Source organism: Tachypleus tridentatus, chromosome 3 (assembly GCF_004210375.1).
Source record: "Tachypleus tridentatus isolate NWPU-2018 chromosome 3, ASM421037v1, whole genome shotgun sequence".
NCBI classification, from domain to species: domain Eukaryota; kingdom Metazoa; phylum Arthropoda; class Merostomata; order Xiphosura; family Limulidae; genus Tachypleus; species Tachypleus tridentatus.
The window spans coordinates 102,955,461-102,980,959 of record NC_134827.1 but is presented as its reverse complement, the minus strand read 5'-3'; the positions used below and the strand labels follow the sequence as shown (position 1 = coordinate 102,980,959).

Sequence of the window (25,499 nt, the reverse complement as noted above, 5' to 3'; positions counted from 1 at the left end):
CAAAATTAAAACCCTTTGGTGACAAAAGTATATACGTGTAATTAAGTGCTTTTGGTTGAAAATATGGCAGTCGCAGGTAACAATAAAAATACAAGTTGGCAAAGAATAATTATAAGACAGTAAAATTACGAAGATAATTCCATTAAAACTTACCTTCCCCAAGGGAGTTTTAATAATTAGAATAATGTATAATGATATTTGCTTTACGTAGCTGGAATACTAATATTATACACTTTTATTTTTTGAAATTCCCTAAGGCAGTAGATAACAAATGTGATGTTTATAATAAAATAATTATTAATTACTTATGTGATCGGATGGTTTAGGCTACTAATCCTGTCAACATTGTACAATTGTTGTCTCTTTATTGTAATGTTACTGTCATCCAGTTGCTTGTATTTTTGGCACGTTCTACTATCGTATATCGTAGGGCTCATATTATGTTTTAATTTTCTTTTGTTAGCGAAAATACGCTGTCCAACAAAGATGTAATTAATGGTTTTATCGGAGGGTCTATTTATTGTCAGTTATATCCCCGATATTTTTCTGGGTAAAACAGTTGGTCGTTTTCTGATGACCTTTGCACGCGTTCTCGCGCACAGTTGTGAGGATCTTTAACCGCTAGATGGCGCGATTGAGACCACGATGTTTATTGGATTTTGTATGGTTTGTGTAGGCCAATAAGAATGAGGTTAGTGAACTCTTTATTTAAAACCTAAGTAGGAGAGACAGAACGTGGCGAAAATAATTCAAGAAACTGTTCCTTCTTTATTAACTTAAAAATAATGACCGAGTTTATGCGAAACTTAATCAGTCACGGAAAAAGTGAAAACGAAGTTGGTGAAACTACACTCGCGAAATTTTTTAACCACACGAGTTTTTTATATTAACTATACTCTGTAAACTTCCTTTTAAACACACGTGTTTTTATTCTAAAGCGAATTAGTTACATTAAAGTGTGACGTATTTGTGCCATTGTTTGTATATTGAAACAACATAAAGTAGAATGAAAACGAAGTTACGAAAGTTGAATATTTCACCAACAGATGGCCGTACAAACGCCAAAAGGGTGTGTTTACAAGACGTCTATCTCAGTGTAGGCATACGATAGAATGTAGTTGTTTAAATATTCTGACATGGTAAGTGAAAAGCTAGTTTCATGACCAATATTTTTTTTTGCATGTTGCAACATTTACAACAGGTAATAAATCCGTATAATTATATATTAGTGCTCAGCCCACCTTTGTTATGGACACCGGCTTTTTAGTGTCTTAAGTCTGAAAAACTTGCCACCGGTTTGTGTGTATTGCTTTATCATAATATTATTGTCATACGATTTATTGTTGTCATAGTCATGTGACTATAACTAAAACCGTTTCTTGATTGACATGTACGTGAGTCATTTGTATTCACATCTTCCGGTTTGTGATTCATCATTCTCGACGTTCCAAAAATCAAGTTTAGCGAGCGATATAATAGTATAAACAGTTTTAAGTATAAAAGTAATGTTTTATAATCCTTGTGGGTGTTTCTGGTTAATTAAAATAAAAAATAATTAATCTGATTATAATACAAGGTCAAGTTAAAATGGGGCTCTTTTTATTTTAAGGCACGGCATGGGCAAGCGGGTTAAGTCGTTCGACTCGTAATTGGAAGGTCGTGGGTTCGAATCTCCGTCGCACCAAACATGCTCGCCCTTTCAGCCGCAGGGGCGTTATAATGTTACGGTCAATCTCATTATTCATTGGTAAGAGTAGCCCAAGAGTTGGCGGTGTGTGGTGATGATTAGCTGCCTTCCTTCTAGTCTTACACTGCTAAATTAGGGATGGCTAGCACAGATAGCCCTCGTGTAGCTTTGCGTGAAATTCAAAACAAACTTTTATTTTTATTTTTTTTAATAAAGTGTCCATTTCACAATGAACGTGTTCAGACATGGGACATACTTGAATTGTATTTGAGAACAAACGTGCTCTAAACGCTTTAAAATCGTGTAGATAAAATATATTGTAATTTACCTGTTCACACGTATTTTCACCGACACTGTTAGATTGATCGAAGTGAGGTTTAACTTGTTCTTTTGAACTTGTTTTCAGTATTTAGAATCCGTTCAAATGTAGTCCACGTAATGCTTTTAGGATTTGTGTCGCTTGGTCTTAAAACTACGGTGTTAACATTGGACCTTTAGCCTGAAAACAATGAAGACTTAATAACGTGTTATATTTTTTTTTTTTTTTTGCATGTCCGGGGAAGATTGTATTATTTGTAAATAATTATTACTGTTACTTCGAAACATTAAAAAATGTATAAATGTCGTTAACCAAAATGCCTTTTCATGTTGTTAAATAATTCGATCTTCTGGAAGTGACCTACATGTTTCTCTGCTTAAATCCTACAGCCATAAAACATAAGATCTATGGAAGAAGCGGTGACGTATTTGTTATAAAAACACAGCAATGTTTTGTTCCGATCGTCATTCGTCGTGCTTGAAAACAGAATAAACATCCGATATGTTCGGAGATTTTCTGTTTTTTTTGTTTTTTTTTTCACTGAAATTACGTTATATGTTTGCGAATTTTTTCCTCGCCAGAAAATGTAAGTTATTATTTTATGCTAAGAGTAATAATTAAACGCCCCCCCCCAAAAAAAAAATCCATTAGTTCGATTCGAATAGTCTCGGTATGATGCACGAGCGTTACCTTGTTTAGCATTTTCTGATTTTAAACTGCTAGATAAATACTACCCGGCTTCAAATCGTCGTCGGTTCTTGGCTTGTGGGTAGGGAGATTTGGTCATCGCACAACTCATCTTTGGTACCAAAATGCGGAGCGCGTTTTTGCGGTAACGACACGTGAACCATGGAACCCCGGATTTACGAACCTGGTCGTTGTGGTTATAATTAAATACAACTCTTTGCAGTTTGCAGAGAAAGGATTATCTGTCACGTCTGTTGGCTGTGAGACAATGAAAATAGGCGTGGCTTAGTGGACGTAGGTCGAGACGTCCAATAGAGACGCTTGTCGGTTTGTGAAATCATTTGTTCTCCGCCATGCCTTATCCCCGTACAATTCGTAACCACCAGTAATCGCGGTTCCTACTTTTACACATTTCTATATACCAATACTTCGAGAAACTCTACTCGGCTTACGCTGATCAACTTATCTGATAAACTTCGATAGTGTTAGCAAATCACACACGTGAAATATGCACGATTTAGTTTATTCCCATAATCATTGTGTAAAAAAAAAAAAAAAAAAATAATATATCAGCAGACAGCTTAAGAGTCGGAAAGGATTGGACTTTACATCATTGTGAATATAATTTTGAAGTGGAGTGTCGTACATCATGGTTTGCTTGGCACTTTCGAAGCATAGCTATATATTTAAATTCAAATAATTGGATAGATGTTTGGTAAAATTTGAAACAACGTATCATGGTAAAGACAATTGTAGGTTCTGATGCCAGGTGTGAATATTTATTGTAATATTTTTTTTATTGTACTTTGAAACGATTTATAACATATTAGGCTTAGGGTTCACTTGCAAGTTTTGATTAAATATCACTAGGCCTAAGCGAGAATAACAGTTAGGAAATTGACTTCAGTGGTTTTAGTAAAGGAAGAATACATTAATCGTATTTGTATGTAAATATGTTAACCAATAGTTAACCAATTTTTTTTTTTAGTTTTCGAGAGCTAAATGTGATTAATGATGCGTGGTTGAGGTGTGCCCTCTAGTGAGTGCCCCTCTAATTAACATGTACAAATACTTTCTATTCAACACTTCACGTGAAATGATATCTGTTTAATCACAAATCTTCACGATTGGCTCACCGCGGTGATCGGACCCCGAATTTTAGCATTATAAGACCTAGAGGTTACCACGGTAATCTGAAATTAAATTTTTTACTCTTTTAATGTTTAAAAGTCATTAAATTTTATTAAAATGCGATTATTTTTGGATGAGTTACAGAGCAACAAATGTTTGAAAAATCAGTCTCCATTTAATCCATGATGACGAGAAACCCCCTTGAAGTAAAAATGTATCTCAAGATGGCTGGTATGGGTATTAAAACTTCTATTAAAATAAAAGTAGAGAATAACGCGTCGACATTCTTAGGCCATCTTCAGGCTAAAAAAAGTCTCCATTTAGGCTTATGCGTGTAGTTGCAAACACTACAAGTTTCTTTAGTAACTTTATTTAAGCCATGATTTGCAAAATATTACAAATACTATTTATCGTTCGTAGAATTAAATGGGACCAGTAAATCTATCTAACAATTCGAACTGTTTGGTTAGTGCAGCCTTCATGGCTATCAGAATGGCGCGAAGCAGACGACAGCAAAATAATTCCAGCCCTACGATGTAGAGCATGTATTCTTGCGCCCTCTAGGAATCAACACTTAGGTAGTAATTATGTTTGCAGCAAATGTAAAATGAGACTGGATTATATCGAAGCGGATATTTAATCACTCAACCATGCAGAATATGAATGTCTAAATAAGAATGTCTGCCTTAAAATGAACTATGAGAAAAAGAAGGTAAGTTTTAGTCGAATAACCTAACTTTACTCTGTTTATGTGATACAGGACAGTAATGTGAGTGTTTGTACGCCTTCTGCAGTTCATGTGAACATATTTTTGAATTACTGTTATTTTGTGTGTGTGTCTTGAATTCCGTTTGGCTTAGAAAATAACTCTGGCAAACGCATGTAACTGCGATATGGTTCGATAATGGATATAAATTGAGTTCTGCCGTTGAAAAATAGCTTATTATGTACCAATATAAAAAGCTGTTGTTTTTTTTTTTTTTGTTTTTTTCCTGTGGGCGAATCTTGCAACTGTTTGGAGTTCGCTTTGCCTTTGAAACCGAGTTTTAGTGGACGTTGGATACGTGGTTGAATGACTTCAACTTATATGGCTTTATTGTATTTTTATAATGAAAAAAGAACAATAAAGTAGGTTCTCCTACCCTGGAAAGTTTTAGTAGTTTATTTGAGTTAAACTTTTAAGGTTTTTCTGCTGTAGCTTGTGATACTTTGTCAGATTACTTAAGGCTTACTTAAATATTTGAGTGTCGTAGTTACATCATACGGTGGGCGAGCACAGTAACTTGGGGAAAGATAGCTCAGTAAGGCTTCACTTCATCACCTCCTGTCTCTCTTTACAACAACAATTACTTGTTTTTGATAAATAGTTTAGTTGTAAATTTACGTATTTTGACTCCTTGATACGAAACTCAGTTGGAGTTGACAGAATAACGAACTCTGGCTCGTTCCTTGACTTCCGTCGGAACTCCACTTAGCGGATCCTCCTCTTTTCTAACCCCAAGTTTTGGTGTTGGAGTACTTGAAGAGCAATGTCGTCCATTTTGACACCCATAACAATACACCACGGCATCCGAAAGTCAAGGTGTATTTGTTTATTAACTTTTTGAGTTTCTGTGCGAAAGCTATGATCCGGGCGTAGTCATAAACTGATACACTATTCAATGATATCAAAAACTATACTCCGGGCGTAGTTGTACTGATACACTATTTAACAGTGTTTTAGGCCTCAAAAGCTGTAATTCAGGCGTAGTTGTGAACTCGTACACTATTTAACGGTATCAAAGGCCTCAACAATTATACATCGGGCATAAATATAAACCGATATCCCATTTAAAGGCACAAAGTATCACGAACTTTCAGATTCACCATCCGGGTATTTCAACCAACAGGCTACACTCGGGCCGTGAAAATGTAAACCTTAATACAGCTAGGCTTAAATAACTTGTTCTTATGTTATTTAATAGCTTAAAAATGTTTAAGAATACTATGAGCTGTTATGTGTGTGAAATGCACTGTTGTCGAAATGTAGTGGGCGTGGGCCATGAATGTGATGACGGGTACCTTTTTGACCGGTACCTGATGAAACCAGTATTTCTTCGTCTATATTTTAAAATATTTTAAATTGTACATTTATTTCTGTTTGTTATTTATTATGTTTGATAATAATAAATTATATATATATATATAAACTGTTTTAACTTACAGAATAAATTGTTATAAAGGTATATAAAATATTAAAAGCATCAGCGCATGCGCACTTACAGTATGTACGATCCACTAACCTGTTAAGTCATATTTGTAAGGAATGACGGGATAGATAAGCCTGTTTACCTTGTACAAAGAGTATTAGAAGCAGATGAGGGACACTGCATTAATACGTACGATCCGTGGCTGTGTATCATTGTTATTGTTTTTATTTCATCAAACAATAGTCATAATAAAATCACTGCCTACTTAAATTTTGCGCTTCTCTGATGCTGTAAAAGGGGCAAAGTCAGTGAAACAAAAGTTTAGGGTTAGAGTCGGGCAGCTGTAACACGTCATTTCGTTTTTCAATCAAATAGTTTTTAGATCAGACGGGGGTGACGCCAAATAAGAAAATATAGTCTTCTACGAACTCAGATATTGAAGTCCAACTGCTATGCATTGACAAAAAATGATAGCGTTTTTTCGCCGCAGCCTGTCTCTGTCAAGGTAAGCAAGGTCATGTCAGTTTCTTGGATGTAGGTGAGACGAAAGTAGTGTCTGATAGGTTGTTTAATAACAATAATATGGCTGATTATAAATCTTTCATGACATCTTGTTCATTTAGCCTTGCTGTTCGTAAATTTAAACTGACCTGAGTGACGACAAACAAGCGTTTTTTTTTTGTATTTTACGTCTTTTAAGACACTTTTTCTTTAAAAATACCTTGACAATAACTAATATTGTTGATATGCTGTGTAAAATGACGTATTTATTCAGTAGGTTGAAAAAAGTCAAGGGTACATCAAGGTGTTGGTTACCGAGTCAAAATAATTTTCTCTTAGAATTGTCTTTCCAAAATTAGGGTGCGTTTTCCACGATGTAGCGTCTTACAAGACTTAAATTACGGTAAATATCGTATTAATTTTCAGTGTCATTTTCTGGATGAACTGACTTAAAATTGTCATTTAAACCACTCTAAAGAATTGTAAGCCAACCAAACGTACTAATCTAAACTGGGTGATATGAATTCGGTTATTCTCGCCTCGTGCTATTTAATTGCCTTCGTCCTATTATTATTATTAGTAGTAGTACTACAGTGGAGCGGTATTTGGGGGGTCAACCTGCTTAATCGCGGCTAAGTGGTCCGCGGCTTAAACCTTTGTGACTGAAAATCCGAAGTCGCCAACAGCTCCGCCGAGGAGCCTCATCCGGGCCATTGCGTGATCATATCGGATTATCGAATTAAAAATAATACTTTAATTATTGATCACTTTTTTCACGGATTTACCGCGGATTAACTTTAATGCATGGAGAGGTGTGATTCGGTAACAGTGGCGGACTTCATAAAGCTGACACAGAGAGCGGATAAGGTAGATTAACGGTCGATTTCTATTGTAATATATTTTATTTATTTCCCACATTAAAGCAAATCCTTTTTAAATATCCCCTTGAAGTTATAAAGCCAGGATTAAATTCGTAAGCCGCGTTTTTACACGTTCTTAAATTAGCGGTGAGCCGCGATAATCCTCGCTCACGAGACTTGCTACAGCGGCTTAAGCGATTTCGCGGTTTACTGGTCCGCGGCTTAATGGCGCTCAGCTGCAGTTGGGCTGACAGTTGGTTGGACCTGGTTTTATGTGACGATATTTACAAACAAACATTATTTTCTTTCGAGAAGTATTAAAATATAGTTTATCGACTTATTTACAAGAGTATGTCGTCAAAAACGATCGAAAGTGTATCGGTTGGTATTTAGGTCGATGACCCACCTCTTTCTCTGGGATGGTTATAATAATGTGTTTTCTTATAGCAAAGCCACATGGGACTATCTGCTGAGCCCACCGAGGGGAATTGAACCCCTGATTGTAGCGTTGTAAATCCGAAGACATACCGCTGTACAACCGGGGGACACGTTAGTTATATTTGATATGGTAAATTAATTGGGTCTTCAGGAAGATTTCAATTTCGTTAACACTTTTCGTAGGAGTGTTAATAATGGAGGATCAACACGTGTGTTCAGATTTCCTCTTGACAAACATTTCCATAAGTATTTGCGCAGTTTTCACTAGAATGTATTTATGTATAATATCCTATTTTAAAAACACATTGTCCCCTCGGTGTCGATTCTTGTACATGTTCGTAAGTTGGGGGCAGTTGGCGTAGAAAAACCCTCGTGTAGGTTTGCGCGAAATCCAAAACAAATCTAACAAACGGAACCCAAATTTCATAGCATCGTGTGTGGCTTTTTAAATGTACAAGGGCCGAAACTGTTGGTCAGTAATCATTTTCTCATGAAATCATTTTCCGGGCTTGTAAATATACCCAAAGCGATCGGACATTTCGACTACTGACCAGTTTCGGACATAAAACTAACAAAGTTAAATATACAGCATTTCATGTTCTAAAAAGAAACGCTTTACTTCTAAGAAAGAAACCAGAACAAGTCTTATAACGTTACTTAATACTTTGTATATAATCGTGTAGAGCTACAGACACGAGGATATTGTTTAGCCATCGCTCGTTAGAGAATAGACATTGGACGTGAGTAACCATCATGCGAAGGAGGGTGCTATCATCTGGTAGACGTAATACTGCAGTGGATGGTTGGAAAATTTTTCGTATAATTTGATTGCAAATTTAAGCAACAAAAGAACCAACATGTGGGTGTGGGCAAAGTTCATCAACATTACTTGTCTCGTTACCACAGGCATTGCTAGGCGCTGGCACACGAGACTCGTATCCCGAATCTCCAGCTGGTATTAAAAAACCAAACCACAGCCGATAAGTTCTCAACGACTCTTCTGACATTCGCGTTCCTAAATGTGTAGGTCAATACTGCTCTAATTAATTGTATAATTTATTTTATTTTCACTGAATAATTAACCAAAGATGAGGAAATGGAAGCGCCTTTCATTCATGTCAGAGTACGATACCGTAAAAGCCAAAATATTCGGTGTGAAACCTTATGCCTAATTAATAAGCACAGAGGAACGAACCAGGCAAGTCATTTGAGTATGGGCTACTGTCCATTTAAGCTTGGTAATGCGCCCCAAAGCGTGGTTTCTGTGATATCTTTATAATCGAGCAGGATTTCTACGTATACAAATTATGTAGATCACGTGAAGTCTGTCTTCTCTACCCCCTCTGCCCGAAGCTTGATAGGTAATAACGTTAATTTACGTAGAATGATTTTCGTATTTGTCTGTCACTTTACCTTTTAATTTAGGTTACCTTAAAGTACAGGTTGCATCAAAAGTCAGGCATTAATGGGAAAACGTACAACTTTGAAAACAAGGCTTAGAACAGTTTATTTTATATTTTCATTGATTTCCGTATAGAGTAACGTGTTTAAATAGACGTAATAACAGCATGTTACTATTGTTTTACTGATTAATCGTGTTTTTTTTATGTTTGCAATAGCCTATTTCTCAAGTATTTATCAAAAAACCCAAAACTGTGGACCTGCTAATACCGTTATCTTACTTCGTGTGTGGGCTGGCATGGCCTAGCGCGTTAAGGCGTGCGCTTCGTAATCTGAGGGTCGCGGATTCGCGCCCGAGTCGCGCCAAACATGCTCGCCCTCCCAGCCGTGGGGGTGTTATAATGTACGGTCAATCCCACTTGGATTGATTATAACATTATAAGTAATGTACCGTTGGTAAAAGAGTAGCCCAAGAATTGGCGGTGGATGGTGATGACTAGCTGCCTTCCCTCTTGTCTTACACTGCTAAATTAGGGACGGCTAGCACAGATAGCCCTCGAGTTGCTTTGTGCGAAATTCCAAAACAAAACAAACATACTTCGTGTGTAGGCTTTTCCGTGTCCTCAGGTCAAAACTGTTCGTTAAACTAGTATTTTGTGAAAGGTCAGTGTCAAGGCTGTTGGCCGTCGAGAGAGGGCGTGTGTATGTAAATACGTATTTGGCCAACAACAACAACAAAAAAAAACAACACGCACACAAGAGATCCACGACTTTGTAAAACAAAAACACTTGTACATAATCCAGAACAATTAGCTTTGGGGGCGCAGCATCGTCGTAAGGGTTAAATTATGGGTGCTAATTTCAACGTGGTGGAAAGTGTGTGAACGTGAATCCATTATGTTCGTTTTTCCAGTGAACGGTTCATGAACTACTAATTAACAATATGTAATATTGTATTATTTTCATGTTTACTGATTTATTCATAACTAAACATGTTTTGTTTTTTAACACAGTGAACCATGAAAACTGTTCTTTTATAGGATTTGAATGTGATTCTGTTGCTGTAAACAGTTTGTTTATTTTTAAGTACAAGGGACACGGAAGTTAGTTCATCAAGGTCCGATAACGATGGTCACCCTAACGGGCACATTCGGAGTTATAGTATGAGTGACCCACGTGCAGTCGAAGTGGAAACTGACTCCCTTCCCAGTTCAACGGAGCTGACCCCGACCAGAGAACAACCGGGGAGAAATGATGTGAGAGAAACTTTACCCCAGAACTGCAGGAAACAAGACTTGGAACTTTTAGAAAGATTAGAGCAACAAAACAGGTCCGAAAAAAGTTTTATATTTACGTGACATTTGTACAACTTTACTATAACATTATGTGTTTTAGTAATTACTGTTTTAAGTATTCTTTGATAGATTGTTTAATCAGAGTATTTATGATAAAACTTTGTAGAATGGACCGCAACTGCCTTTATGGAGACAAGTGTAGTGGACGACGTTTCGAAAGTCTTCCGCCTTTCGTCTTCAGGTCAGTGTGTAAAAGACCGACAACACCTTACACACGCACACTGACCTGAAAACGAAAGGCGGAAGACTTTCGAAACGTCATCCACTACACGTGTGTCTCGGCAATTGCCGTCCATTCTACAAAGTTCCATCATATATTGTTTACTTTTCAATATTAAATGGTTGTTTTAATATTGGTGATCATCGATAATCGAAAATAAATTGGGTGAAGTTTCTTATTACCTCTTTGTTTCCAGACCACAAAATCGTTTCCGCTTGTTTCTAACGTATCAGTAAAGCCTGTACTATTTACTGTTCTCCGTATTTTCCCGTTTAATTTTCTGTGTGTGTGTGTGTGTGTGTGTGTGTGTGAACAGTTAAAGTAGAAGTAATACATTTATTTAAAAGTTTTAAATAGAAACACGTGAGGTAGTAATTCGCGTGGTAGGTTTAAGACTGCTGAAACGCCAGTGCGCTTATTTTGTAAGAATCACGCGCCTAATTTAAGTCTTTTGAGTTTTTCTGAACTTAAGAAGTTTCCAGAATATAAACACTAATATTTTAAGATTTTCTTGGCATTATTGGAATATCGTTCATTAGGAGTAATTCGTTCTTTTACAGCTATGTCAGACAAAATTATCTTAAACTAGGAGACATTTTTAAGATAAAATTTAAAGCAAATTTTAGTTCCGTTGTACTTCATAACAGGGATGTTAAACTGTCATAGTGGGGGATGTCTCGTGGTATATTGAGTCTGGTCTTGGAAGCCGGGCAGTAGATAAACATATTGTGGTTTTATTCAGTTTGTTAAACAGAAACTAAGCATCGAATCCCTTTTGGTTTTTAAATAATAAAATCTGTTTTAGCGTAAGTTTAATTTAATTTGAATTTTACCTGGTTGTTGGTGAGAGGGTGCAGCTTGACAGTTAGCTAAACCAACTGTAGAATAAAACACATTTATGAAAGGATGAAGAGAATAAGTACATTTAAGTATCGTTCAAATATAACATTTGTTTAATTTATATTATAACCGTTTGTAATACCTTTTATGTACATTTTTGCTCGGTCATACTGCAGGTTTCCGGTATCCAACAAAGTTCTTATATATGTACCTGAGTAAGTCACAACGTGTTTGTTTCCTTTGGGTTTGGTTGACTGGTTAACATGTACACCTTTGTGTCGTTTACAAATATAAATACGTTTGTTTGTTTTACAATTTTCCTACAGGATGCTTGTTATGGCGGAACAGAACTTCCTCTTTGATTCCAAGTGTGAAGGCAGATTTATATTACTATACAGAGGAAGAAGAAAGACCATCCGCGTATTCTTACGGCCTTCGTACCTGTATTCTTTCTTTTCTTTTTCAGAGAATGCTCTATACATTCATATAAATAATAATAAAGAATTCTTAAGAGCCGCACACTCTAACGTCATTGCTCTGTCTATTAAGCTTTACCTCACAAGTTTGTGTTGTTACGTCTCCCAGGCCCGGCATGGGTTAGGGCGTCGTTCGACTTGTAAGTTGAAGGTCGCGTTTTAGAATCCCCATCACACCAAACATGCTCGCCCTTTCAGCCGTGTGAGCGTTATAATGTGACGGTCAATTCTCCCACTATTCGTCAGCAAAAGAGTAGCCCAATAGTTAGCGGTGGGTGGTGATGACTAGCTGCCTTCTCTCTCGTCTTACACTGCTAGATGAGGGACGAATAGCGCAGATAGCCCTCGTGTAGCTTTTCGCGAATTTAATAAATAAAAAGAAACAGTTATACAAATCACAAGCTACTCTTACGTGTCGCTTGAAAAGCATCTACTTTTAAGCTAATAACGTAGCTGTAACATGATAGGTGATAAAAAAAAACCCCAAAACGAACAGGAATTTTCTTTGTTATTCAGTCCGGTTTGTTATCTAACAACAAGGGTTCTTATTTCGTGTAGAAATGAACATTAATTATTCAATATGCTTTTGTAATCACAACCTTGACCTGTTGGAAGCTGTTACGCCCTCTATTGTATCATGCTACAACAAACAACACACGTAGTTGTTGCACCTCTTGTGAACATTTTTTCACAACTGCCTGTCGACGACGCCCTTTGCTGAATTCCATAGCTCATCGCGCTGAATGGTATACGATAAACACAATAGTATTCCGAACGCGATTTGTACGAGTCATTGTTAGAAGAACTGCAATGTTCGACAGCTTAGTAATTTATAAACCTTATCACACTTACAAACATCACATACATAGAAATAGACGTTATACGCAGAAATAACCGAGGCTCTGCATACAGAGAGTTTGAGGGGGTCCGTACGTCCCCTGTAGACGACCATGTACTGCGAGTATTAATAATGTAGTCCATAACTTCGTTTCTAAACGTGAGTAACAAGAACCGGACATGTCGGTTCATATTACGCAAATTTTTGTAATGGACGACATAATTCGGTCGTTTTGACGTTTGTACTCGCAGTGAGATAGATTATTGCGGGCTCGAGACTTGCCCGCGTCATGGGTCCTTGAAAAAAAAAACTTGTTCCTGTCTATTCAGCTGTTTAATTTCTCAGCTGTTAGTTGGATGTGTCGATCTGTCAAGGAGAATGGGTCACCTCTGTCATTCACTTGGGTCCTTTGAAACCGGACTTGTAAAGCATTGGCTACATGTGCTTTACAAAGTCACGACAGGGATTTAATTTTTAACGTGGATCTGTGTAGAGTTAATTGTTTATTTATCAAGTGAGATATACCGAGTCGATGGCTCGTCTCTCTAACAAAATAAACGCAACATACTAACCTCACGTTGTTAATATGTTATCTGGACTCGCACATTGCGAGTCACTGCCTCGAATCCTTATCGCTGGACATGCTCACTTTTTCAACCTCAGGGGCGATATAATGTTTCAGTCAATGCCATTAGTGTGTTGTATGTATAACCATCTACTTTCAAAGTTTCATGTCGTACATCGTCGTGAGTGGATAAAGCTGCAAATCTTCAGCTGCGTCAGTCATCCTTATTGAAGCTGTTCCACTCGCGGACAGAGAACAAAAGTTTGTTTCCAAGTGTTAACACTAAGATAACTGGATTAACAAAACATATTGCAATATTCTTTTTAACAAACAACAGCAATCGGAGAGATTACAAACCTCGTTACCCGTTTTCGAGGTTACGTGCGTTTTGTGCAGTGTGATGGGGAGTCTCACCTTATGAAATTTGGTAAAACCGAATCATACGATACAAAGTTGTTAAACCCAAATCGCTAAAATCTTCCTATTATTTAAAAAAAAATGCACGAAAGTGATCCAGACCAAATTCGGGAGGACTGCCCCATCTAGGTTTCCCATATTGTGTTCGTTTTTCGTGTGCCTTGTAATTTATGTTTTCGAGACACCCATGCTCGGATCCAAATATAATACCTTGTCCCTCCTCTCTCCTCCGGAGGTGAGGGTAATTAGTCACGCATTTATCCTGCAGGGAAGTGGTGGGTGCACTGACTGTGCGCTAATTAGTTTGAAGGAAACGTGGAACTTTGGTCCACTACCCTTGTTTTTACACAGAAACTTAGTGCACGTGTTAATCGTGAAAATGTGGTGTGGGTAGGAACTGGAATTAGCGTGTTGCGACTTCCTTAAGTCTTCGGACAGCGTTCAACAGCTGAGTTGTATCTTCAGTCTGATCAATGACAACGCCCGCCGCCACCGTGCAACACTTCTCTGTTATATGTTCTACAGAGTCGTGTCCCATCCTTTCACGTGACTCCAGACGCCAAAAGATATCGTGAAAATAGTTCTTTTGTAGCTGTGGTTCAGATACCTGAAGACGGTTGAATGTTCAGTTTGTTTACAACATCGTAACCAGGCTGTGACGACGTGCTGTGCAGAAGTGTGACATCATGAACAATGTAATTGGAGAATCGATTTTACCAAAACGTTTGCTGAGTTGGTTGAACCATTGATCATCTGCAGCTCATTTCTCGTGACGGAAATTCGGATACTGGAGTTTCTTAAAAACGAACCGTTTGAAATTATCCGTTCTGTTCTATGTAGCAAAGATGGAGAAACGAAGATACTAAAATATCTTCAGTTTGAAGCACGTGCAGTGTTTTGTGATGTGTTGTTTCAAGTAATGCAGATCTGTTATAATTACAGTTGTTTGTTTGGGACACATCGACTCTGTATATTGACTTAAAGACAACTGATTACTTGTACGGTTGGTTCTTAGTCTAACAATGAGTGTACAGCAACTCAAGTTACTGTATTCAATAGTTGATTAATTGTACGGTTGGTTCTTAGTTTAACAATGAAATGGTCTGTAAAGTAACCATAAAATGATTCATTAAGAATATAACTGACTTTTGTTGGTAGTTAATAATTAGGTTGGAGATCCGTACAACAGTTATCGCCGAATATCGGTGGAAACTTATTTTGTAATGCATATAAGTAATGCACTATTCAGAATCTACTCATAAGTAATTATGAAAAATGACTGTTGGAGACGTAAGTCGACCCAGCATGCACTCTGTTTAATGTTGTTTAAGTGTAGCTGACACACATAGAATACCGACAGGATTCTGACCAATGAAACGTATCTTTAGATTACGAAAAGTGTATTCGTTTTATTTCATTCCACCTATATCTATCTGGTATTCGTTGTTTTAGGCTAAGAGTGTCAGATAGGTCCAATTAATTTATTCACATGTTGTACTGACTTAAAATTTTCTTTGAGCAGAATTTCCCTTTTTTGGTATTTAGTTTATCTGCTGATACCTCTCTTTTTCGAATTTATTAAATTAATCGCACATTAAGTTACTAAATATTGATCACTGTTCATCCTGTGGAGGCACATAATGCAAAGAAAGTATATACGGTAAGAAACAACTAAACCACATCAGGTTCTTTCAGAGAACGCTCCAGAACGTATTCAGCTGTATATTGGAGCATTCGTTGCTGTTGGATACTTGTACTTTGTGGTAGATCAAAGTACAGTTCGTTAAGATTATGTAGTTAACACCGGTTCATTGGCTTGTATAACTTAACCGTTTGTTGTGTGTCTATTGGTAATTGTCGACCCACTGTACCGCTTCTAACCAAACCAGAGGACTGTCATAAGTCGGTCTAGTGCTCCGGATGTGACCCCTTCTCTCTTCATATCATTCCAGGAGTCTTCCCCGAACGTTGATAGAGTACGACTAATTAAGTAATGAAGTTCCAGAGGTTAGGATGAAGGGTGTCTTCACCAACCACAGAGTGGATATGTTGACTATGATATATTTGTGGGGTTATGATTGGAATGTGGTAAAACCCTGAGACAAGGGAGGGGGAAGAAAATTCTTTGTGGGGGATCGTATTTACTGGTGTATAATACGACCACGGATATTTTTCCTTGGTTCTGTTTATTACCTCAGAGTGTATGGTTAGCACAGTTTCAATATAACTTCTAAGACGTTCTTTACGAAAGTAATAACGTCATGGACGACCTATATTGTCAACGAAGTCTATGATGTTAGTTTTGTAAAGTTATTTTGAAACTATGCTAACATATCATTCTGGGGTGATAAATAGAACCACGACTATGCTCTTCGTTTTGAGATGCTCATTGTATCATAACTTAAGTCACAAACGTAATAAACAACTTTACAAACGTTTTCACAGTAGAACTTGTTTATTGCAAAAAAACGAAACTTTAAGATATAGCGATCTACTATAAAAACGTGTCTACAGAATTTCTATAACGTACACTTATTAACTTTATTGATATAATATTCACAATAATGTAATGTTAGATGAAATTAATACATTTCAAATAAAAATGTGATAATTAATTGTAACTAGCGTGCGAGATGAATGACTTTAGTTATGAAGAATCGAGACAAATGATATAATTACAAACATGTTATTTTAACAAAGTAGGTGGCGCAGTGTCAACGAAGTTACTTCAAAAAAAGCAAGCGATAGTAATTAGAACAACGTAGTTTTGGTTAATTCTTGCTTGGACTCTATCTTTAAACCTGAGTTAAACCTGACTTAGGGGTAAAATCGGACATCGTTTTACGAGTGAAAAATTTTATCTTGTGCACCGACAGGTACGCTGTTCTTTTTGTTGTGTTGAATATGATAGAAGCATTTAGTTAGGGTAATGTAGTGCCAGTGTTTTAAAATAGTCTTAGGGATGGTGGGCAAATATTTATTTTTTCTTCTTTAAATAGTAAAAAAAACAGTATTTAAAAAAGTATATGAATGTTGAGTGAAATAAGACAATAGAAGACAAACACGAGGAGTTATAAATACGCAAAAGAAGGTGACGTAAAGAGAAATTCCTGTAGTTTCAGTAACAATACGAAACAAAATAACAGATAATATCAGAAGTATAATACGAAACTAAATAACGCCATAAGTGAAGAATAAGACACTGAATAACAGATAAGTGTATAAGCAGTAACATAACTGTTATACAGCTCGCCATGACCATTAGTTTGTTTTTCACAAAATTTATTTATAAATTATAATCTCGGAAAATTGAAGCCGCAGAAACAAATGGATTTTGAACGATAACGTACATTATGCGTTTTACATGACATCTAATGTTGGAATTTAATAAGTTTTATCATTGTAGGTATTAAGATAGAAGAGATAAGAAAAATATGATTGAATTAGTACGTAATGTGTTTTACTGTCAGGCTTTGATCCTAATGGTGGCCACAACGTGGATAGCAGTCACTGTTTTAGTTTCTCCCACCATAAACATTGTTGTGTCTGTATGCGTTACCAGTATAAACTGTGCTTACGTTTGATGTACTTTGGTTATTGTGGTCGAAGATGTTTCTTATTTGTATAGATATTTACAACAACAAAAAAGTTCGTTTCGCAGTAGATGTTTTGACCTAATTAGGCTTAACTTTTACTATATCCAGTTGTAAGAACATTGTTTGGAAAGATAATTCTTCAATTTTATTTTACATATTAAAAAAGTCAATTTTTCTGTTCTGTGTTTTACAGAATAATTGAATCTGACTCCAAATCACTAAATTCTTTGACTTCTACGCACTCTCGGAAGTCATCGGATACAAGCCTCTTATCTGTAAGCTCGGGGAACGGTCAACAAAGTCCAGCTGTCGAAGATGATCAGGAAGATGCTTGGGTGGCTTGGGGGCACATAATTAATGACTGGGACTTCCACATTAAAAAGAAAAATTCTTACGTTAAGGTACGGACATCGTCTGCTAGTAGTTATCTTTGGTGACATTCAACAAAGTCTTTGTTAAAAGTTTTATAGAAATTGTTTAGCGGTGACTTATTTTTTATGAGAAATTTCACAAGTTAGTTAATTACCCAGAGGAAATAAAAAGCATCACAAAGTATATTTTTAATTAATGTTTTAATCTTAGTGTTTAAATATTCGGTTAGTTTTGTTTTTTAACTTTATAATGTATTTCGGTGTTTGTGTTATATCGCAGACAAAATAACGCTTCTCAAACTGACTATCAAATCTACTGGGCATGACGTCAGTTTATTGTTACCGTCGTGTCGGTTATTTTTAGGAAACAGTAAAGTGTTAACCTAGTATGACTGATGAGGCCCATATCCATTGATTTTGTTTGTTTAAACGTAGCTTCAACACTGATTTTTTGCAGCAGATTTCTTGTTAGTCCATGAATTTGTTGATTACAGGATTCCAAGCCCTTAGTGACGTAAGAAGAACAAAGGGAAAAATATGTTTTAACAAAAATATATTTAAAAAAATACCCCTAGTGGCACAAGAACAAAGGAAAAAAGTGTAAACAAAATATATTTAAAAATACCCCTAGTGGCACAAGAATAAAGGAAACAAAGTGTAAACAAAATATATTTAAAAAATACCCCTAGTGGCACAAGAACAAAGGAAAAAAGTGTTAACAAAAATATATTTTAAAAAATATCTTTCGTGGCATACGAACAAAGGAAACAAAGTGTAAACAAAATATATATAAAAAAATACCCTAGTGAACAAAGGAAAAAAGTGTTAACAAAATATATTTTAAAAAATATCTTTCGTGGCATACGAACAAAGGAAAAAAAAAAGTGTTAAAAATATTTTTTAAAAAATACCTGTAGTGGCACAAGAAGAACAAAAGGAAAAAAAGTGTAAATAAAAAAAATATAAAACAAATACCACCAGTGGATTGTTACTGCTCAGGTCTTTTTATGTATTTTACCTTTAAAAAATACTCTGGATTTCACAAAATATGTTAGTCCTTTAAAAAAAATAAGTATTGTAATAGGAAAAATACACAAACCGCTGTTTGATGTAATATGTAGTCCCAACCATCAGTGAACGATGTGTGTGTATCTTCAGTGCTATTATATCATAATATATTGTAAATCCCCGTCGTCACCTTAAAATCATAATGAGTATTGTTTGTGGTAATAGCTCCAAAAACTATTGGGAATATTTTGTCTATCAGACAGAATCCAAACTCTAATGCGTGTGTGCGTGTGTGTGTATAAAGCATTAGATAGAAAACCTAGTAAAGCCTCTATTAGTGTAGAACTCTGTGCAGAGGGACTGGTATATTATGGGTCTCAGATTGTGGACATCTGTTTCCACCCCAAGTCGTTTTCATGTAATTTTTATACAAACTTCTGTCTGCTCGGTACACTTACAAAAACAGTTTTTAACGACAGCACGAAACAACTAAAATGTTATGAAACGTAACCACCAGTTGCAAAAGGGATTCATAAATAACTAGTATTTGGAGGCTTGTGCGTGGTAGGCCCGGCATGGTAATGTGGTGAAAGCGCTCCACTGGTAATCTGAGGGTCGCGGATTCGAAGCCCTGTAACACTAAACATGCTCGCCTTTTCAGTCGTGAGGACGTTATGATGTGACGGTCACTTCCACTATTCGTTGGTAAAAAAAAATAGCCCAAGAGTTGGCGATGGGTGGTGATGACTAGCTGCCTTCTCTCTAATCTTACAATGCTAAATTAGGGACGGCTAGCGCAGATAGCCATCGTGTAGCTTTGCACGAAATTCAAAAACAAAATTGTACGTGGTATTCGAGTAAACATATACTTAAGAACAAACATACGAGTAATTAAATAGGGTAATCAGTTTTTTAATACACAAAGTAAAAACTGTGCAAATAACAATTAGCCCAGTTGTTCTGTAAATACCATCGTAATATCACTATATTACAAAATGTGTTTACATTTCAGTGTTGTGTTTTATATTAAAAATTATTCAGTCGTCGATTTTGTAGAAGCGGTGCCCTAACTTTGAAAAACGTTAACAAACGCCCCCTGGTGTCGCTTTTGTTTAGGAGTTGGTGGTTAAAGGTGTTCCGCATCACTTCCGTGGAATTGTGTGGCAGCTTCTTTGTAACGCCCAGTCTTGTACTGCCAAGACCCGGTATGCAGAATACATCAAGAACTCTTCACCGTGTGAGAAAGTCATTCGGCGAGATATTGCTAGGACTTACCCAGAACACGAGTTTTTCCGCGAGAAAGATGGACAAGGTCAAGAAAGGCTTTTTAACGTGATGAAGGCTTATTCTCTCCATGACAGGGAAGTAGGTTATTGTCAAGGAAGTGCCTTCATTGTTGGGTTATTACTGTTACAGGTGAGTACATTTGATATTGGTATAAAACAATAGAATCGAGATTGTTATACAATATGATTAATGATATGTTGTAATCATTTGATTGTTGTACAGGCAGTTTTGTAGAAAATACAAATTAAATGTATTAAATTCACAGTTAAAAGAACAATCTAACAATGTATTTAAACTTATAGAATTTATAGCAGTTACTTGCACATGAACATTCACGAGCTTTAGGCCCTCTTACCAGATTCTTCGTTGGACAACATTGAACTGTATAATTCTGGATATATGTACATACCCACGTAATGAGTCTTAAACAGTATATATTTAGTTGATTGTTTCAGATGTCCGTTTTGTTTATGTTGTCAAAAGTACCGTATTTATTCTGCCACGTTCTTGCTTGCGAGTAAAGTAGTTTGGTGTTAGTTTCTCTCACTTTTACATAAAACTGACGTTGACCGTTTCCAAGTTGAGTTTGCTACTCTGTCTGAAAAATATACATACACTGCTGGCCAAAATCTTAAGGCTAATGAACATAAAGAAAAAATATGGATTTTACGTTGTTAGACTCAACCACTTATTTGAGCAGAGCTTTGAAAGATGAAAATAAGAAAAAAAACTTTTTTTAGCATTTAATAGGGAAAATGTGAACACTATGAAATTAGTCTAAATACTAGCTGGTCAAAAGTTTAAAACCATACTGAAACGAAGTGTTAATCGGTAAATATTTAATCATTTGTGTTCAAGCATTAGCGTTGTCAACATCTCCAACGGACATCTCCTGTGTTACATTAGGTAAAAACATGGCAAAGGCTAAAAGGTTGACAGAGTTTGAACGTGGCAGAATTGTTGAGCTGCAAAAGCAAGGTCATTCTCAACATGCCATCACTGGTGAGAATGGGCGAAGTAAAACTGCTGTTGGAAATTTCTTAAAAGACTCTGAGGGATACGGAACAAGAATTTCAAGTGGTCGACCAAAGAAAATTTGACCGGCGTCGAGTAGGAGGATTCGACGGGTTATCCGGCAAGACACCAGCCGATCGTCGAACTAAATTAAAGCCCTTACGGATGCAGAATGCAGCTCAAGAACAATAAGACGGCATCTACGAGAGAAAGGCTTTAAAAACCGAAAGTCTGCAAAGGCCACGCCTCCTTCCGTACACATGAAACAGCTCGGTTAAACTTTGCTGAGAAGCACCAAACATGGGATGTAAAATAGTGGACGAAGGTTTTGTTTTCTGAAGAGAAAAAAATTAACCTGGATGATCCAGATGGCTTCCAACGTTACTGGCACGATAAGGATATCCCACCTGAGACATTTTCTACACGACACAGTGAAGGAGGTTCCATCATGATCTGAGGTGCTTTCTCCTTTCATGGAACAATGGAATTTCAGGTTATAAAAAGGTGTCAAACAGCAGCTGGCTACATTGGCATGTTGGAGTAGAGCATCGTTATTGACTGAAGACCCTCGCTTGTGTGAAAATGACTGGATCTTTCAGCAGGACAACGCAGCAATCCAAAATGCCTGCAGGACAAAGGACTTTTTCATGGCGAATAATGTGATTCTTTTAGACCATACAGCATGTTCACTCGAACTGAATCCCATTAACAATGTTTGGGGGTGGATGGCAAGGGAAGTCTATAGACATGGACGTCAAATCCAAACAGTGCATGATCTTCGTGAAACCATCTTTACTGCTTGGAATAACATTCCAGTCAGCCTTCTACAAGCGCTTATATCAACCATGCCAAAAGAATTTTTGAAATTATTCACAATGATGGCCGTGCAACTCGCTACTGAGACCTCTTGTTGGGCATTTCCTACCATGTTTAGGACTTCTTTTTGGTATGGTCTTAAACTTTTAACCAGCTAGTATTTAGGCTAATTTTATAGTGTTAACATGTTCATTATTAAATGCTAATAAAGTTTATTTTTATTTTCCCTTTTCTTATTTTCATCTTTCGAAGCTCTACTCAAATAAGTGGTTGAGTCTGATAACGCAAAATGCATATCATTATGTTCATTGGCAGTAAGATTTTGGCTAGCAGTGTATCAGACAAAATTATCTTAAACTAGGAGACATTTTTAAGATAAAATTTAAAGCAAATTTTAGTTCCGTTGTACTTCATAACAAGGATGTTAAACTGTCATAGTAGGGGGGGGAACTCGTGGTATATTGAGTCTGGTCTTGGAAGCCGGGCAGTAGATAAACATGTTGTGGTTTTATTCAGCTTGTTAAAGAGAAACTAAGCATCGAATCCCTTTTGGTTTTTAAATAATAAAATCTGTTTTACGTAAGTTTAATTTAATTTGAATTTTTACCTGGTTGTTGGTTAGAGGGTGCAGCTTGACAGTTAGCTAAACCAACTGTTGAATAAAACACATATATGAAAGGATGAAGAGAATAAGTACATTTAAGTATCGTTCAAATATAACATTTGTTTAATTTATATTATAACCGTTTGTAATACCTTTTATGTACATTTTTGTTCGGTCATACTGTAGGTTTTTGGTATCTAACAAAGTTCTTATATATGTACCTGAGTAAGTCACAACGTGTTTGCTTCCTTTGGGTTTGGTTGCCTGGTTAGCATGTACACCTTTGTGTCGTTTGCAAATATAAATACGTTTATTTGTTTTTGCATTTGAGAGATATTTTGATGACATTAAGAAAGCTTCAGACAATTTTATAGAGTGTCAGTGCTAAGCTGCAACAATGGAGGATTGTGAACTTCAAGTGTGGGTCACTCTATCATCATGGTCTTCTTCCATGACATTTTTCTCGGACAGAGTCTGCTTGTGATGAGCTAACATCAGATGATGTCGCACCCTGCAGGATTCAAGTCTAGAATGTAATCGTTAACACAGTTGATCAGAGCTTGTGTTGCCGTGTCTGGAACCTAGAAACATTTTGGATGCAATAGGTTTGGTTTGTTTCGAATTTTGCCCAAAACTACACAAAGGTCATCTGAGCTAGGCATCTTTAAGTTAGCCGTAAAAGACAAGAGGGAAGGCATCTTATAATCGCCACCCACCACCAATTTTGTTAGCAATGAATAGTGGAATTGACTGTTACATTATGATGCTGGAAGGGCTTTACAGCACTAGAAGAATTAAGTAAATATTTAGTCTGGTTTGATAAAAGAGCCAATATGCATTAACAGTCAGTATAGATTTGTATTATGACAACTTGTGGAAATCAGTACCAGAAGATGGTAAAAGAAACGTCTCAGAACTAAAACAATATGACATGCACTGAAATGTAGCTGAACACATTAAAACTGCACTATATGTTGCTGTCAAGTTCTGTGATTGGTCTACAAGTTTGTTACCTCCAGGAGAAGCTAATTCCACCTAGAATTCTGTCAAGAAGAACTTTATCTCTGGAATATTTCACATTATTCCAAGTAATAGCAACAGAAAAAGGTGTTTTGATTTTGGTGTTGTAGTTGAAATAATAACATAATGTTTGAGAACAACAAGGGACCTATTGATCTTTCTCGGTTGTCCCAGCCTGTAAGCCAAACTAAAACTGTTTAAAAAAAAATTAAAGCCAACCCTTAATATTCATGTATCTATCAAGCTTTCTTTTAAGCTCAATCAAATTTACTGTCTCCACAACATCCAAAAGCGACCCATTCATAGGTCAAACCACACAATTTGAATGATGTAATTGTCTTAGCTGAAGACGGCTTCTACCTTGTTTAAATCTATGGTTTGTGTCACCTAGTTATATAATTCTTGCTGTTAAGTACAAAACAATCTTGATGCATCAAATTCCCTTCACATTCTTAAACATTTCAATCAAATCCCAGCCAACTCTTCAAGAGAAAACAATGTTCTTATTCTCTCCTCATGTGACAATCCCTTCATTGAGGTATAATTTTACTAACTCTTTCAAACAAGGAGCCCAAGTCTGAACACAATAATGTACTCCAAATGTGGCCTAACCACTACCCTACACAATGAAATTATAACCTTTTTAGACTTGTATTCAATATTTTTCTAGTTTCGGAAAGTATCGGGAGCTCGTGAAGTATGCTTATCTCCTGAAGTAGCATTTCCCAAACTTTTGTCATCAATGCTACCCTTTAATAAATAAGGTTACTTGTCCCCTCTTTATTTTTTAAATGAATGAAAGAGTGGGTTACATGATGAAATTTAGTACACAGATATACATCAGTGCTATATGTGTTGTGGTAATTACTTTCAATTCTTGTTAATTAAAAATGTATTAAATCACTGTTGACTCTAATCTGATCACTAAAGTGCTCACTTTTAATACTTGTCCCCACCTCTCTGGATGCCCAACCTTTCAGGAAATTCTGCCATAATTTAATTCACCAGTATTTTGCACCACTCAGCTTGTTGCTTATGGGAACGTATGTGGCCTTCCTTAAATTCAGTTAATATAGAGGTGTACGTGTGAGAAGAAATGTTTATTAAGTTCACTGGTCTGAATAATGAAGCAGGTCTCATTTCAACTATATTAATTTTGTTTAGTAGTGACACAAGACCTGAGTTTCAACAATAAGCAATAGAATAATTACCACAAAAAGTGTGATTTAAAAATCATTGTCAAAACTTAGTTCCTTCAACCAGTTACCAGTTAAGTAAAATAAATTTAAATGAATGAACTTGTGCATCATTTTCCAAGTATGTGTAATTAGGGCTACTGTAGTTTAGTTTATTTACAGCAAACTGTGAAAAAAAATTGGGCACAGTAAAATTGTTTCATGATGACGAGAAACCCACTTTAAGTAAAAATGTATCTCAAGATGGCTGGTGTGGGTATTAAAACTTTTATTCAAATACAGTAGAGAACAACGTTTTGACCTTCTTAGGTCATCTTCAGGTTAACAAAGAGAGTTTGTAACTGAAATACTATCATGTTCAGTTTTTGGTTAATAAGAACGACTGCATTGTGTTCCAAATATGCTTTACTTTCTTTTCAAACTAATCTTTTCACTTTAAAGAATACAGAGTAGTTAAACTTTATCACTAAAAATATGAGTGTGGACAAAGCTTTTATCATTCATGTTTTTGTGAGTATTAGACAGAAGCAAAACCAGTTTAATAATAATTTAATCTTGCACTAATTGTATAGACAATAGATCATAAATACCTTTGTCTTGACTCTAAGACTGTCCAATAATAATGAAGTATTAAACAGAAAAAAATTATGAAGAATTCGAATT

At 36.2% G+C, this 25,499-nt stretch overlaps 1 protein-coding gene across 5 annotated transcripts in view; it reads left to right on the top strand.

The window, feature by feature from the left end:
• LOC143247638 (ecotropic viral integration site 5 ortholog-like) overlaps positions 1-25,499 on the top strand; it is a 59,942-nt gene that overhangs the window by 21,061 nt on the left and 13,382 nt on the right. For 2 of the 5 annotated variants that reach the window (XM_076495997.1, XM_076496000.1), the window contains exons 2-4: positions 10,301-10,543; positions 17,714-17,921; positions 20,016-20,315. In XM_076495997.1, the coding sequence (XP_076352112.1) occupies positions 10,377-10,543; positions 17,714-17,921; positions 20,016-20,315 (675 nt within the window). In that variant the 5' untranslated portion in view covers positions 10,301-10,376. Of the gene's footprint in view, positions 1-6,198; positions 6,519-10,300; positions 10,544-17,713; positions 17,922-20,015; positions 20,316-25,499 lie in introns of those variants that run through there. The other 3 variants (XM_076495999.1, XM_076495998.1, XM_076495996.1) reach the window with 3 other exon arrangements.